Genomic DNA, 17,907 nt, shown 5'->3' on the forward strand with positions numbered 1-17,907 from the left:
GTCCCTGAACCACATTATTTTCCCTAGTGCCTATAGCCCTCTCTGCAGTGCTAAAGCCCTAGATAAAGCAAGTCTAGATTTCCTCAGGTACAGTCTGAATCTCTGGTCTCCATGGGGCTCCTTTTCAATTTAAGACAAGTATGGGTTACTGAAGATCAATTTTAACCCGGATCATCGCGGGTCTTGCGAATTCTATATTGTTTATTAAATAGCTTTTGATTGTGAGAACTGAAAGTGAAGTTGTTTTTAACGCCACTGTATGTTGGAAAACAGACACACAAGCACGGAGCGACTTTTACAGTTTTTACGAGTAAATTACCTTTTTAACTGAGGAACATTTGGTTCAACCAATATATAGACATATAGTTCTTACATAAGAATACTACTACTGATCGATATCTTTAATTCTAAAAGGTATTTTGTGACAATGAAAGAGGATAGTTATATTTCCACATATTCTCCCAGCGATAATGTAAAAGCTGCTGAAGCTGCAGAAAGAATACAATATTTACCGTTGATAATGTGCGTACCTGAGTAAAGGGAGGCAATCCAACCGGTGGCAGCAGCGAATAACTCTCAGCTCCTGAAGAGCACGTAAAGTGTGATACAAGATGGCCGACTCTAAAGAGGCGGAACAGCAAAGTACTTCAGAGTCGGATCAAGGGGAATTTCTAGAGTCCGAAGCACCTGGGACCAGTGGAAATGTTATGTTCATTGCAAGCGATTCGTACGAAAGTTTGAATTATGAAAACCTCGCAGACACACAATTTCCCAAGTCAGCCTCCGGTCCAATCCATTCGATTGTGCGACAGAATTCTGAGTCTGATGATCAGGTGGACTCGAATGAAATCTCCACCGGTGAAGAATCGGACCAAACCGAGGTGTGAATCTTGTATGTTATATTTGGGGTATACTCATAAGGTATATTTATTTCGAAGGAATTGTGTTACTTTGAGTGACAATTTCATTTGAAACATGTTTATGTGAAAAAAAATGTGTGACAGGTGTACACTTGACATATCATACTACTTGAAAGACCTGTCACAGGTGTGCACTCACGACACAGTCTGACTTGCATACTTACCTGTTTAAATCATTACCTGGTATTGATTCCTTGACATTGGTGGAAAAAGGTTCGGTAAGAGTTCCTCCCGTTCGCCCATCCCAAAGAATATTTATAAATATACTAAAATTATTAAAGGTCACATGCAACCAAAAAATCAAACATAATTAAAACACAATTATCACTTATTCATGACATATAATATACATTACTGGTTATGAAAAAACATATAAACAAAATTATAAGCGTACAATTGCAAATAAAAAGTGCAATATTGTGTACTTGGGTTTACTTCCCAAGAAACGAAGCAGCCGGGATACCGAACCCAGTCAGAGCGGGTGGGTGTGCACTCAAGTGTAACGGCTGGTTCATTTGCAGATGCCCTCACGGCTCATTGTGTGTGTATATATAGAGATGTTGGGTTTTGTAAATACATGCTCATTTTTTGTGTATAACATCTTGCAATCAACAGACATCATAACATGTCATGTGTTCAAGTATCACACCTGCCTGTCTGTGTAATTACATAATGTGACAGAGACCGAACTCGGGCCATAAATCAATGCGTTTTGTTTATGGTGTATAGCCTGATTGGTGTTAAGTTCAAATTGCATGTGTTCAGTGATCGCAGTTGTGTATTGAATATTGTCATTAGCAGACAGGCAGGCAGACACACAGGTGTCAACAAAAACAAGACATTGAGTTTTGTCTGTGACAACGACATATCTATATCACAGTTAGAAATTCTGTCAACGCTAAATAATGACATTGCTTTTAAGTATCGAATTGAGAAAGTGACTCGTTAAGAAGAACGTGTGGTGAAATAGACAAATGAAATTATATAAACAGTTTATTTACTGTCATAACATATAAAAAGCTCGCGCCTGTGAGATATCAACAAAACATTAGGAAAATAGCTCACACCAAAGCCTTCACCGAGTATTCACCGGACAACCCGCTTCCAAGTTGCGCCAACCTATTTCACTGTGCACGTCCTATGAGCGCAGCCCAGCTGTTGAAACCAGTTTTCCCCCGAAAAGTCCGGTGAAAATTGGTGAATCGTTTGAACTCCGATTCCGCGCGTTTCTTTTCATCGCGTTATTTTTCAACTTTATAAGTAGAATTTGCATTTTTGATGATTTGTTTCGGTAAGTCCATACCAAAAGGTATCAGAATCTGCAAAGTTGTGTTTTACATGGCATGTGACCTTTAACAAAAAATTTTACTAGAGAACCCACAAAATGAGTAAAAGTCAAAAATTTAAGTTAGGTTTAGGGTTAAGTTTAGGGTTGGGTTTAGAGTTAGGTTTAGGGTTGGGGGAACGGAATGAACTCTTTCCAAAGGTTCTGTGGTATTATCTGAAACGCAAACATGCCATGTCATGCCAAAAAACATTAAAAGATGGTACTTTTTGTTACCCTGCTTTGAGCTTGGCATCAAAGGGAAAAACAACTGGTGGATACATGTTGCTATAGAAGTGCAGTAATCTTGACATTTAACCCCATTTGACCTCACCACGTAACTTGTGAGCGCCAAGCCAAAATAATTCTGTCCTTTCAGACCAAAGATTTATCCAATGCTGTTGACAAGCTGAGTGTGGAGGGGAAGGTGTCAGCTGAAGAGGCCCAGGTGGAAGAACTGAATGAGGATGACGTGAACACCTTACACTGGAAACATCAGCGGAAACACATCTTTATACTCAGCGAGTCCGGAAAGCCAGTTTATTCCAGGTGCATGAACTTGAATTTCAAATGATGATGTCTGATATGATATGATTTAGTAAATGCTAAATATTAGGGATGTGTATTTGAGAAATTGCTTTGTAATATGTTGTGATATAGGTATCTGTGTTGCTATTTGTATTGTGATTTATTACCCTTGAGATAAATTAAAGATTTTTGATTGGTTAATAGGCAATGCAATATGAAACCATATTCTAAAGTGTCATTGGTAGTATGGATCCATTTTGCATTGTTCCTACAGGTAGTTGGCAACCTTTGACAATGATGGCGTACTCATTGACTGAATTAATTAATGTTATGCATTTATTTGTGGTACTCTACATCTCACAGCTTAAAATGGGTGTGGCCACTTTGAATGCCAGTGCCCATAACAGGAAATCCTGTTTTGAATGGTAGCGTAGTTATGGGTTGGATTATGGGTCCAGGACAAATGGGATGATGAACTATTCCCGCAGTTTTGATAGTGTTTGGCTCTCAATCCGGCTCTCAATCCGGCTCTCAAATATACAGGTTCACGTGATGTTACTGAATATATTTGGCAATATATTGAAATGACATGATTTATGTGATGCACTCTTATTTTCACAAAGGCACACCTAAATTTTCTGTCAGGTGCCCAAAGGGCATTTCTATCCCAGCATTACATCTGAGACTGGCTACTTCTTTGTGTGCAAATATCATGAGTAACTACTGACATTGTAGGTTTGTCTGACAAAGACTGACATACATATCACCAGTCATGCATGAATCAGCAAGGTAACCATAGTAACTGTTGGAGATGCTGTGAGGATGTCTGTAGTGCAGAACCATTTCTTACATGAATGATATTCCAAAGAAATCTGGATGCTCTGCAGAACCTATAAAGTTATTTCAGAGAGCTTGTGTAGAGTTCATTTTTCCTTGAGTATCATGTTAAATATACTCTTTTGGATTCAAACTGTCGAACATGTTGAAGTTTATTTAAAAGTTTGAAGAAAACAATAAAAATATAACAGTTAAAAAGACAGTAACTGTAAAGTTATCTCCCTTGAAATGATCAGCCACTGCAGTTACTGGGGTTAGAGATACCTGTATACTTTGCAACAACTGGTATTATGTTTTGGTACTGATTGCTTTGGAAGAACCTTGAATTCTCTGACTAAACTTCGGTATATACCTTCAGCACATATGGTTAATGTGATTTAAGGTACCCATAGAAATTTTTTAAAAGTGAATACGAATGATAATATAAGATTTTTCTAATACCCTGGTAATATATGCCAGGGATTTACCTTGAGTCCTGTATTTGAGGATCCCTGGGACTCATACTCTAAATTTTCAGGGGTCCCGAACACTTAGATATTATTATTAATACTATGTTGTAATATGGTTGTAATCCAGTTACTGTTATTGTATTGTGTATTGTGATCATCACATTGTTACAGTAATTAAATTGCAAACAATAACATAACCAGGTTAGTAGCAGACTCAGTGATAACTTATTGCTACCTGATCGAAAAAAATTCAAAAAGTACTTTGACATTTTCTGCGTCCGTGTGGACGCGCTAATAGATTTCATTGCGTCCATTGTCAATTTTTATGCGTATAGGAGGCAGGAATTCACGTCCTGTAACATGTGTTAATCCCTGTATGTGCTTTATTGTTTGGTCAAACATCACAACAATTAGTGGGGCGGTGGGGTAGCCTAGTAGTAAAAGCGTTTGCTTGAAACTCCAAGTCCTGTTTGATTCCCCACATTGCAACAATGTGTGAAGCCCATTTCTGGCGCATCTCTCTCTCTCTCTCTCTTGCTCTCGCTCTCCCCCGACCTCCACCCCCCACCGAATATAACTAAAAGTAGCGTAAAATTCAACTTACTCACTCAAAACATTTATTAGGTAAGATAGTTGGCTATAGAGATCAGTGGCCTCCTAGGAAACTACTAGCCACAGATCAGCAGGTAGGCAGCCTTTTTGATTGCTGATTCTCGATGTTGCTCATCTCCAGGTACGGCAGCGAGGACAAGCTTGTGACCATCATGGGCGTGATGCAGGCGTTAGTGTCCTTTGTGCAGGACAACAAGGACCAGATTCGGTGCATGATCTCGGGGGACCACAAGTTTGTGTTTTTGATCCGAGACCATCTGTTGATGGTTGGAGTGACACGAGGAACAGACTCTACTCAGCAGATGTTGTTGCAGCTATCATACGTTTACAACCAAGTGCTTAGTGTGCTCACGTATAGCACGCTCTCCAAAATATTCAAACAGCGGAGAAATTACGATCTCCGAAGACTTTTATGTGGTGCTGAGAAATTTTTTGACAATTTGTTGAACTTAATAGACAATGAGTATGGGTTCTTACTAGGCGCTGTGCGCGATGCTTACCTTTGGATACTTCAGTACGAGAAATAATTGCTCAAAGTATAGTTCAACATGCAAAAGTCAAGGTGAGTCCACTTTCAGAGAATTACATCACTTGATTGTTGTGTGGGTTAACATGATGTCTAGTTTGGGTCTAGGCCATCATAGATTGCCACATTGTGTTTGTGTAAAAATGGTGGCCTTTTCCTTACGATTTCCAAACCATCTCAGAAGCCTCTGTACGGATTTGCCCTGCCCTGCCCCCTAGGGCCAATAGAAGAAATGGCATGATGCTCGTAGATAATGTAAACACAAACACCATAGCCCAAAGCCATCTACGATGCCCCAGAAATGGCATGGTAAATCGTAAAATTTATCATACAGAGCCCGGGCAAATGTAAATTAAGCATTAAGCTGCACGAATGTCTGGATCCATTCTGCTGGTCCTCTTGATTGCCAATTACATGCCCTTTGTTTTCATTAGCCAGTTTGATTTGCTTCGCTAGTCAATGTAAAAATCCAGTCAGAATGTGAGTTCCAAACTCACTCTAAAGTTTGGTTGTGTGTATGAAAGACATGCACCCAGTCCCATTGATTACGGCAAAAGTCGTGAAAACAGTCAACATTGAACAACTAAACAACTAAATGACATGCACCAGAACACCTCCAGGAATATTTTTGATGGAGAGGATGTCTTCGTGTTCTTTGAAACCAGTGGTGGCAAATCCATTTGATAACAAGCAATCCCTGTGATATTCAAGGAGAGAAAAATACTACCGCATCATTTGATTGGTCAGTGAAATGTTGATGAAAATCATTGTGCCTTCAGCGGAATCACAGAAACGGGTCAGGGGGTTTATGTAGATTTACCAAAATGCAAGCCCTGGAGATACAGAGGATGCCTTTCAGTGAATCATTTCATTTGAGTTTTCAGGCATTTTGGAGTCAGTTTTGAATGATTTGAATCAAAGGATGTGGTATATAGAGGCATGTACATCTCTAATGATTTTCTTACCAAAGTAAGTTTTATGACTGACATTTCTAGTGGGCAAGACTGGCTCTTTTTAATGTTTCCATCCTCTTCCTTTAATCATGGTAATAATCTGTCAACTGCCCTGAACCTAGTCTGCATGTAAATAATGTCACTAACTGGGTTATGATAACCTTCAGACACCAGTGTAACCATGGTAACCATGGAGTTTGATGTGTACCAAACAGGTTGATTCCCTAATGTCAATGTGGCAAGAACATTTAGAAAGTTAGCACTGATTTTTTTCTGCCTTGTGATATTTGCATATGTATTTCAATTTTCTTGCATTATATTTTTATGAAGGAGTACCCTGTGTGAGATCAGGTCGGAATAGTCCCAGGTTCCTCACATGTTTTGATAGAGATAATGAAACAAAGATGAGTTTCTGAGGAATTTGTTGTACCTTGACTTGTGGGGGATGATGATCATGGTATTATCCATTGGTTTACTGGTTCCAGTTTACTATTACCTGGCCAACATGATGCAGCCATGGTAGCTGGAATATTGCTGACGACATGGTACTGTGTCAGACTGTTGTCATGATACTGTCTCAGACTGTTGTAATGGTACTGTGTCACACTGTTGTCATGATACTATCTCAGACTGTTGTAATGGTACTGTGTCACACTGTTGTCATGATACTATCTTAGGCTGTTGTCATGATACTATCTCAGACTGTTGTCATGGTACTGTGTCAGACTGTTGTCATGATACTATCTAAAGCTGTTGGCATGATACTTTCTAAAGCTGTTGTCATGACACTATCTTTAGCTGTTATGATACTATCTAAGGCTGTTGTAATGGTACTGTGTCAGACTGTTGTCATGATACTATCTAAGGCTGTTGTAATGGTACTGTGTCAGACTATTGCCATGATACTATCTAAAGCTGTTGTCACGATACTACCTTAGGCTGTTGCCATGATACTATCTAAGGCTATTGTAATGGTACTGTGTCAGACTATTGCCATGATACTATCTAAAGCTGTTGTCATGATACTACCTTAGGCTGTTGTCATGATACTATCTAACGCTGTTGTCATGATACTATCTAAGGCTGTTGTCATGATACTACCTTAGGCTGTTGTCATGATACTACCTTAGGCTGTTGTAATGATACTATCTAAGGCTGTTGTCATGATACTATCTTAGGCTGTTGTCATGATACTATCTTAGGCTGTTGTCATGATACTACCTTAGGCTGTTGTTGTCTGTGTTTCAGGATCTAGTATTTGCCCTGATCATTGCTAACAATCAGCTGGTGACATTAGTGAGAATGAAGAAATACTACCTCCACCCCATGGACCTGCATCTAATCATCAACCTCGTCAACGCCTCCGAGTCTTTCAAAGCTGCCGAGTCCTGGACTCCCATCTGTCTCCCCAAGTTTGATAACAGGTGCGCACACTGGTCAGCCGTCACAGGGAGTCCGGGGAGTGGGTGGCAACAATGTCCTTGGGAGAATTAACGGGGCAGCTCCAACCCTTGTGTAGAGTCTGGATCGTCAGTAGCGTGATTTATAGGACATTTTGCTTGGTTGTATATTCAAGCTCAGACTATTATTTCTACCCCGTTTGTAAAAGAACATTTTTGATGGCAAGAATGTCCCTGATAAAAAAATTAGGTCGTGCAATCTTCACTAATATTATAATTATAAAGCCTAGAAGCCTCATGTTCAGCCATTATTGGGAGTCATGAATCGTAGACATTTTGGGTGGAAACAATGCCTGATGGAATTGATGTTCAGTAGGAGTACTGGAAAAACTTAAGAGTACATTTAGAGTACTGAATGGAATTTAATGGAGTATCAGTAATCTTGTGTTTTGTTTCATATATGCACCACAACATTGCTAGTCTTGTGTAAACAGGTCAGTAAACAATAAAACAATACCTTTTCAGATAAATATGTCTGTAAATGATTCTAAGACCGTACACCATTGCTGTGGTGCGTATCTGCTACGTTTTCTAAATTATTTCCTACCGTATCGTGCATATTTTATATCCGTACATACGCCAATACAGACCTTATCTGGAGCCCTGGTTCAGTACCAAACTTATATGGAGAGAGGATAGTCCACCTATTAAGCCAATACAACAGCAGGAAATATTCTGTGCAAAAGAAATTCATGTTTGGCAAAGAAAGATTGTTTACAATTATTACGGAGTTGTGAACAGAATGGTTGAAATGAAAGATTTTGTCAGAAAGTTTGAATGTTCACTGATCAAAATCTTTTTGATGGACAACAAACGAATATTATGGACATTGCTGTATTATGAGCGGTTGAAACGAAAGATTTAATTCAGTGGTCAGACATGTTCTGAAGATATATTAACATTATTGTAGCATCAATGGTTGAAATCAAAGATTTAGTTCAAATGTCGTGGAGATGAGAAGCTCAGATATCTTGATTATATCAATAAGCAATGTATTGGTACAATACTGTGTGTTACAGTGGATTTTTACAAGCCCATGTGTCTTACCTCGATGACAACAGTCAGACGTGCATGCTGCTACTGTCCGTGGATCGAGACAGCTTCTTCACTCTCTCAGAATGCAAGAACAAGATTAAGGAGGTGGGAGCTCACTTCTTACAGCTGCAACTTGTTAAAGGCCACATATGTATGTTTTGATATAATTACTGATACAGGAAGCTGACGTTGTCTGACAGTAACTGAACCATGTTAATTTCTGTTGAATCGTTACCATAACTCTGTAGCTGTAAGGGGCGGTGGGGTAGCCTAGCGGTTAAAGCGTTTGCATGCCGAAAACCAGGGTTCGATTCCCCACATGGGTACAGTGTGTGAAGTCCATTTCTGGTGTCCCCTGCCATGATATTGTTGGAATATTGATAAAAGCAGCATTAAACTAAACTCACTCACTCACTTTAGCTGTAAATGAAGAAAGTCTAGATCTCCCATCCCATTATGGCACATTTTCAATTTCATGCGGTTGTTTATTTATATCAAAATTATATAATTTTAATGACTAAATGTTTGTCAAAGACCTGACCATTGGACCAAGAGACGATCCTTTTTAGACAGAAAATTCATTACTTAGTAGATTAAGATGATGGTATTCACGATATTATTCTAATCTGAAAAACATCATCACCGCTATCATTCTGGGATTTTCACATAAATCAGAACATGTGGATAGTGCTTGCTTCGAGAGCAGAACTTTATCACCTGATAACTATTGTTGAAATGTCTAATGTTGTTTCAATTTATTTTTTCAGAGATTACTAAAATATAACGCTCTGCGTGCAATTGGCGACTCTCTACGTAAAACCAGCTACAGCATCCAGCAGTGTGCTATCCATGACTTGCGTCACTTCCTGTACAAGTCCCGCAGCACGGCACAATACACGAGTCCCGAGCTAGAGGCACCTTATCTCAACCAATCAGAGCAGGAGCGTTTGTTTGGTCTCTATCAGTACCTCCATCATCGAATACACACATCAGGCCGCCCACTAAAAATACTCTTCCACGTAGGCAGATATGAAACCTTGCTAGGATGGGTAGGTATTTTGTTCATTTCAAGGCATGGGTCAGTTAATGATGATAGCAAGACCACAGGTTACTTTTGATATTCATTTGATGTCAGTAAACTCTGTTTTCAGGATCATAAAAGCAACTAACAGGATTAGATGGTGTAAATCACTGATTTGATAGATGCATGTCATTGTGTTGCAGTTGAGTAGATTGGTACTCATGATGTCAATCACTGGATAGTCTGATCCAGATTTTTCTTTTTACTGACTCTTGTGTTCAAAGTTGGTTATGTTACTCCAATGACTCATAAATTTCCCGGCTTTGATTCCCCACATGGGTACAATGTGTGAAGCCCGTTTCTGGTGTATTCCACCATTCCTCCTCCAGATCATGAACCTCCTCCAGATCATGAACCTCCTCCAGATCATGAACCCCTCTAGATCATGAACCTCCTCCAGATCATGAACCTCCTCCAGATCATGAACCTCCTCCAGATCATGAACCTCCTCCAGATCATGAACCCCTCCAGATCATGAACCTCCTCCAGATCATGAACCTCCTCCAGATCATGAACCTCCTCCAGATCATGAACCTCCTCCAGATCATGAACCCCTCCAGATCATGAACCCCTCCAGATCATGAACCTCCTCCAGATCATGAACCTCCTCCAGATCATGAACCCCTCCAGATCATGAACCCCTCCAGATCATGAACCTCCTCCAGATCATGAACCCCTCCAGATCATGAACCTCCTCCAGATCATGAACCTCCTCCAGATCATGAACCTCCTCCAGATCATGAACCTCCTCCAGATCATGAACTCCTCCTCCAGATCATGAACCTCCTCCAGATCATGAACCTCCTCCAGATCATGAACCTCCTCCAGATCATGAACCTCCTCAGATCATGAACCTCAGATCATGAACCTCCAGATCATGAACCCCTCCAGATCATGAATCCTCCAATCATGAACCTCCAGATCATGAACCTCCTCCAGATCATGAACCTCTCCAGATCATGAACCTCCTCCAGATCATGAACCTCCTCCAGATCATGAACCTCCTCCAGATCATGAACCTCCTCCAGATCATGAACCTCCTCCAGATCATCTAGATCATGAACCTCCTCCAGATCATGAACCTCCTCCAGATCATGAACCCCTCCAGATCATGAACCTCCTCCAGATCATGAACCTCCTCCAGATCATGAACCTCCTCCCTCCTCCAGATCATGAACCTCCTCAGATCATGAACCTCCTCCAGATCATGAACCTCCTCCAGATCATGAACCCCTCAGATCATGAACCTCCTCCAGATCATGAACCTGAACCCTCCAGATCATGAACCTCCTCCTCCTCAGATCAGATCATGAACCTCCTCCAGATCATGAACCTCCTCCAGATCATGAACCTCCTCCAGATCATGAACCTCCCTGAACCCTCTAGATCATGAACCTCCTCCAGATCATGAACCTCCTCCAGATCATGAACCTCCTCCAGATCATGAACCTCCTCCAGATCATGAACCTCCTCCAGATCATGAACCTCCTCCAGATCATGATCATGAACCTCCTCCAGATCATGAACCTCCTCCAGATCATGAACCCCTCTAGATCATGAACCTCCTCCAGATCATGAACCTCCTCCAGATCATGAACCTCCTCCAGATCATGAACCTCCTCCAGATCATGAACCTCCTCCAGATCATGAACCTCCTCCAGATCATGAACCTCCTCCAGATCATGAACCTCCTCCAGATCATGAACCTCCTCTAGATCATGAACCTCCTCCAGATCATGAACCCCTCCAGATCATGAACCCCTCTAGATCATGTCATGAACCCTAGATCATGAACCCCTCCAGATCATCCAGATCCATGAACCTCCTCCAGATCATGAACCTCCTCCAGAGTGAACCCCTGCTAGATCATGAACCCCTCTAGATCATGAACCTCCTCCAGATGAACCCCTCTAGATTTTGTTGATCACTGGATTGATTCTTGTACATTGTTGACTGGATATTTACAGAGATCGCCACCATATAGCTGGAATATTGCTGAATGCGGTGTAAAACTTAACTCACTCACTCACTCACTCAGATCATGAACACCAATAAATCCTGAACCCTTATTGATCATTCTTCAGTTGTGGTGTCTATGAAGTATTGTGTCTTTCCTCCAGGTGACACAGGGGTTTGAACTGTATGCTGTGTTTGGCCCCCTGGTGACGAAGACTGGAGCAATACACGCTGTGAACAAGCTGCTACGCTGGATCAAGAGGGAGGAGGATCGACTCTTCATCCTAAACTCTGTTTCATTCTGACCAACAAAGGGACATAACTCATCAGATGTGCCAGGTTCATTCAAATGTTGTTGGTGATAGACAAGTGGAAAATTCCGAACCCCCAATTTCTAACAATAACATGTACCTTGTAACACTTACAGGTATACATAAGTGTCAGTGTATATGTTGAAAGTTCTACTGGCAGTGGTGAATTTATTTTCCCTGTACTCAAATTAGTAATGATGTCTTCATGACTGTCACTTTTTCTTGTGTGTTTTTCTTTCTGACATGGTGGTTAAGGTGACACCAAAACTACTAATGCATATAGGTTTTAAAATATTAATTTGAACTTTAATTTCACCTTGTTCAAGGACAGTACTTTGTATGTTGACACAACTTCTGAAATATTCTGCTCCTAAAAGTTCAAAATTATGTGATATTTTTTCACATGACCTCAGTTAATCTGTCATACCATGACATATAGTCTTATGAAATAACTGTGTGACCTTTGACTTCTTTTGCATGGTATATTTGTGTTCATCAGTGAAACCTTTGTTAAGTTATTACAACCTTTTTATAATCTGAGTTATGAAGGTGAAAAGGTTTTTTGAAGCAGTCAGTCATAACTTGACTGAAAACTGAAAATTGTGAGCGAAAATATAAGGAATTTGCTTTCATGAGGCTAAAATATATAAGAAACAGATTGGTAACATAACTAACACTAAGACATGATTATTAATAAACTGTTGTATTAAAGCAATGGATATGATTTGGAACTCCTGAGTTCTGGCCCACAGTGTGGTTATAGCACTACGACCTGTCGTAAGTCTCTGTGAAGATGTAGAAGTAGTGCTACGATCGCTTTGTGAACGGGGCTATGGGGGGCTTTTCTATGGCAGATGGTGCAATAGATATGATGACTTTCATCATCAGTGTGAAAATAGAGGATAGATAGTGTGCATAATGATAGACTTAAATGGAAAAAACCCAATATAAACTCAACACAAGATAGGGTGTTGTCTTTGTTAAACTACTGCATTTAGTATATAAGAGTTCTTATGCCATACTATGTTGAAAAGCTGTTTCTGGGGTCCAGGGAGACTACTCTTACTGAAGTGAAAGTACTTTCTGGTGACTGAACTGAGAGTTTCATGCCAAGTTGAGTCACCCTAAAGACTAAGACCCTCTTTCCTTCAGTGTACCAGCCATTCTATGACTGCACTTGTAAACCACATGATGGAACGATTCAGTTTGGGTTGGAGGTTGTAGGGGGTAATTCATATACCTTATATTAGAGGTAAAATATAATCATAGGCGCCTAGGCGCCTGACTCTGATATATTTATAAGTATGACCTATATACATTGTATAAGATATATAGGTCATGAAAATAAAAATGAAAATAAAATGATCAGTCAAAGTAATATTCCTTCTAAATACTAAAAGTATTTTACTTTGGGGAATTTAAGAAGTGTATATATGGGGCAAAAAACAATCTAAAAGAAGTTTTCTTGTAAGTTTAAATTTTTGGCCAATAAAAAAATCAGGATATTATTTTTTTAGCAGGGAATTTTTTTTATTTTTTTTCCTTATTCTTGAAAAAATATGACCGGCGGATCCGTAAAACAAAAAAATATAATTGGTCTGGCCTTAAAATGTAATTACAGATTACCAGATCAGGCCTGTATGTGATCATGTCACCTGTGGTTTGTAGGTTTGTGAACAAATATGCATGAAATGATTTTAAATATAATATCATTACCAGTGATTACAGTATTTCTAAAAAAGATCAGTGTTTTCTAATCAAATGCCTGAGTCTAGCATACATTAACTGTAATCTGTACTGAAGATAGGGCTTTACCTCTTACTTAATGTTAAGTAAACCTGTGTACTGCTCACGTTAGCTGATGTAGCACAACCGCTTAAGCATGCCCCTCTCTTAATGGCACATGGATAAATCGGATGTCATCTGCAAGCTCTGCAGATTTACTTTAAAATTTCTTTAATTCAAGAATACCTCACACACTGGAAAGTTAACTAAGAAAAATACATCAACTACCAAAGAAAGTTATCAATGCCTAATATGAAGTTATGAGCAATTATTCAGGGGTTAAAATAATTATCTGCATTTATTAAGTTTTATTATAATGTATCTTACCAAATTAGTTTTGCTACTCCAGGAAAAGTGCACATCAACAGTTTATTAAATAAACCTTAATAGGGATTTTATTCCAAGAGCTTTTTCACATTCCACACAAGACCTGGAACAGTCATAGTTTGTTTGTAGGGTAATTGCAACTGATATTGATTGTATTTGTATGACAACTGATATTCCTTGAACATTAACAATAATCAAGTCCTTCACATCATTGAGTATTGACATTCTGACTCACTCAGTGTCTGTATCAGATGTGTGCACGGATCAAGTTTTTTACTTTCATACCCTATTGCTTTTTTATTAAAATCATGTCTTCGATCAGCCTGCACAATGTAGTAATTGTAAATCTCAGGGGACAAGCTTAGGTTGTGGGTTTTCACACATTTATTATTGTATGAACAGGGTGCAATATCAGGTTTTCTCTCCACTGGACATAGTTAACAGCTGTCTGCATGACTTGATTCACTGGCAGTGATAACAGAGACTGGCGATCTGTGGTGAATGTGAACAGGATGTAAGCATGAACATATTGCACGGTGGAAGTAATTATATTTCAATGTATTTAGATCCTGTACCTGTATAAACCTGACAGAAGTAATATTAATTGGCTAAAGCAGTCTGATTATAATCTAAGGCTGCACAAGCCGATTTTAACCTGTTCCAGTGCGGTGTTGTCAGTGGGAAACTGCAGGCTGATGTACTGTGTTGGACTTTGTTTTCGTAATATATTAGATCGTGGTCAGTTTTGAATATATCGAACAGTCATGGAAATCTGGATCTTTGAGTGAAACTAGTTCCATGTCACATGCATTGTTGTTTTGCCTGCTGGTTGACCTTGGTGTCAGTCCAAGACACGGTTTCTGAGTTCACAGTGGTAGACACCCAGGGACTTCTAGGGGTGTGGGCCCACCTTTTTCTCAGCTCCTTTGGCCCAGTGTCTTCATGACAATGTTATTAAGGTGACCCACCTTATTTCAGACACCTACATGTTAACTGCACCCGATTATGACTTAGGTATTAGGGCTGTAACGATGCATCGAACTATCGATGGATTGCAATTGCTGAGTTTCCGATAGCAATTAATCAATGGTAGAAACGAAAAACTGTCGATGCATCGGTAGAAGGTGTGACTATCGACAGTTTAGTAATTGACTTCCATTGATAAATGCACAGCACAAAATACAGGAAGTATACCAGATTCCTTAACTTTGATTTAGAGTTATCTGTCCCTGTTACCTCCTAAACAAACTTGATCTGGGTTTCAAGTTTCTTGTCAGTTATGAAATGAGACTGAAACTATTTCAGATTGTTTATAATGCATATAAACTATGCATTCATTTGGGAAATGACTTCAGAAGAGACAGTTCAAGGAGAAAAACACAATTTCAATAGTTGGTCATAATAGACTATCGCTATCGCAATAGTTGTTTCCCCCTCAATAGTCACCCCTATTAGGTATTATGTGCACCCCCTTTTTCATAATCATGGATCCGATTTACTTGTGGAAGGGGAAGGACAGTAGAGTTGTCTAAGCTGCCACAAATAGCTGTTCAGAGTTGCATCCCTTTGGCCCAAGATCATTGGTTTGAATCCCGGTTTCCTCATCCCTCAAGTCAGTCAGTATACTTCTATTCAGTGTTACTGTAAGTGCAAAGGTTATTACTAGAAATTAATCTGTAACCAGAAATACAACGTATTTGTTAAAACCTCTTACTTCTTACACTATTTCTGATTAAACTTGTGTCAATATGTTGTGATGTAACATTTAAAGAAAACAAACAAAAAGATATTATTTAGTTTCTAAAACTAATGTTTTTGCGCTGCCCTAATGCATTTCTGTCTGATGTTAACATTAATGAGCTGATACAAGGACCTGTAGTCCCAGAGTCAGTGTTCTGTGTCGTGGCAGGGTGTGTTGAATACCAAGAGATGAAGACTGATGCTACATTGTTATTGAGATTTTCAGGTTTAAACTTTAGTGAGTGATTTTAGTTTATGCCGCACTCAGCAATATTCCAGCTATATTGCGGCGGTCTGTAAATAATCGAGTCTGGACCAGACAATCCAGTGATCAACAGCATGAGCATCGATCTGCGCAATTGGGAACCGATGATATGTGTCAACCAAGTCAGCGAGCCTGACCACCCGATGCAGTTAGTCGCCTCTTACGACAAGCATGGGTTACTGAAGGCACATTCTAACCTGGACCGTCACGGGTCGTTTAAACTTTACTATATAACACTTGTTCATAACAGATTTAGTTTTTTCCTCCCCTGTGAAGTTCTGCTGTCTAAGTTTTGTCAAAGAATATGACACTATCGCCTGGGTTACTAAAGATCAGTTCCACTCCTGATCTTCACAGGTTCAAGCGTGGTGTACAAGACATGTAGAATAATGGTTTAGGGTCCCTCATGTGAATATGACCATTGGACCAAAGGAAGTGTGCACCCTCCTTTTCTCAATAGTGCAACAGACAGTGGTATCATATCTTCCACATTCTCTGATGAAGCAAGGCATCCTGTTCCTTCCCAACCTGTTGGGGCTGTGGGGTAGCCTAGTGGTTAAAGCGAAGGCCTGCATTCGATTCCCCACATGGGTACAATGTGTGAAGCCCATTTCTGGTTTCTCCTGCTGTGATATTGCTGAAATATTCTTAAAGCAGCATAAAACCCAACTCACTCACTCTGTAATTAATCGAGTATGGACCAGACAGCTCAGTGATCAACAGCATGAGTATAGATCTACGCAAATGGGATACAATGACACACATCAACCAAGTCAGCAAGCCTAACTATCCGATCTCATAAGTCGCCTCTTCTGGTGTCCCCCACCATGATATTGCTGGATATTGCTAAAAGCGGCATATAACCAAACTCACTCACATAAGTTGCCTCTTAAAACAAGCATAGTTGCCTGTTATAAGGTTGGCTTGCTGGAAAGTAGATTGTTGCTAGCGGCTGTGATGACGAAGTTAGTACCCCACTTTAAGTATTGATATCCTTATTGAACTTGAGAATTATTGATTTCTGAAAATTATTTGCAGTGAGACATTGTCATTTTCTATGTAGTCTATGATATTTTCATGATGTGTAATAATTGACATGCTTACCACTTACATCTCTTGACATGAAATATTGTCATGGTTTTTTTTCACAATCATGTTCAATTTTCTACTATTTATCATGTTGGAGAATCAGTGTATGACAATAGTATACGTACAGAATTTTGTCTTTCCAGATCCAATCTGGAAGTCCAATAGGAAGTTCATATTCCATATCTGTTTGAAAATGCAGTATGATATTTAATTTATAGGTGTTAAGAGTTATTCCATAAATTACACTACCTTGTTAATTCATCAGTTGTTAGGGAAGTATGATATCAATCTGACCTTTCACCTGGCTTGGTAGTGGTAAAACTGTTCTTTCTAAGTCTATTACTTGTAATTGAATAAAAACATGTATCAAGCTTAGTGTACAACCCCCGCCAGTGTATTTTGCTTACAAGTCCTGACTTTCTGTGATGATACCATGTGACCACAGGGACCATCTCAAAATTTCTGTAACCTTTATCTGCACATTTTACAAAATTTAACAGTTTATTGAAGTTTCAACCTGCTCTTTGGAACCCAAAATTTGCCAGTCAGTTATCTATTTATGCTGAGCTAAAGGTTCAAATAGATTTAAGGTGTAATATTTGGAGGTGGTCTTTGTTGGTTGCTTGGAAACTTGTGATATTTTTGGTTTGTTACAATACAATATTGTCATATGTGTGAAATCCTCCTATAACTCCTCTGTTGTATAGTA

General features: G+C 39.4%; 1 protein-coding gene across 1 annotated transcript; it reads left to right on the forward strand.

Annotated features, from left to right (window-relative positions):
- Window positions 1-611: 611 nt before the first annotated feature.
- LOC124277483 (vacuolar fusion protein MON1 homolog A-like) lies at window positions 612-12,925 on the forward strand. The gene is given in 8 exon segments (XM_046713180.1): window positions 612-881; window positions 2,624-2,793; window positions 4,792-5,158; window positions 5,161-5,232; window positions 7,398-7,573; window positions 8,629-8,749; window positions 9,412-9,693; window positions 11,846-12,925. Coding segments are annotated over 8 exon segments (1,599 nt in total). The 3' UTR covers window positions 11,987-12,925.
- The last annotated feature ends 4,982 nt before the right edge of the window (window positions 12,926-17,907 follow it).

The sequence above is a fragment of the Haliotis rubra genome, unplaced genomic scaffold (genome assembly GCF_003918875.1).
Source record: "Haliotis rubra isolate DU_JTF1 unplaced genomic scaffold, ASM391887v1 Scf222, whole genome shotgun sequence".
In the NCBI taxonomy this organism is placed as follows: domain Eukaryota; kingdom Metazoa; phylum Mollusca; class Gastropoda; order Lepetellida; family Haliotidae; genus Haliotis; species Haliotis rubra.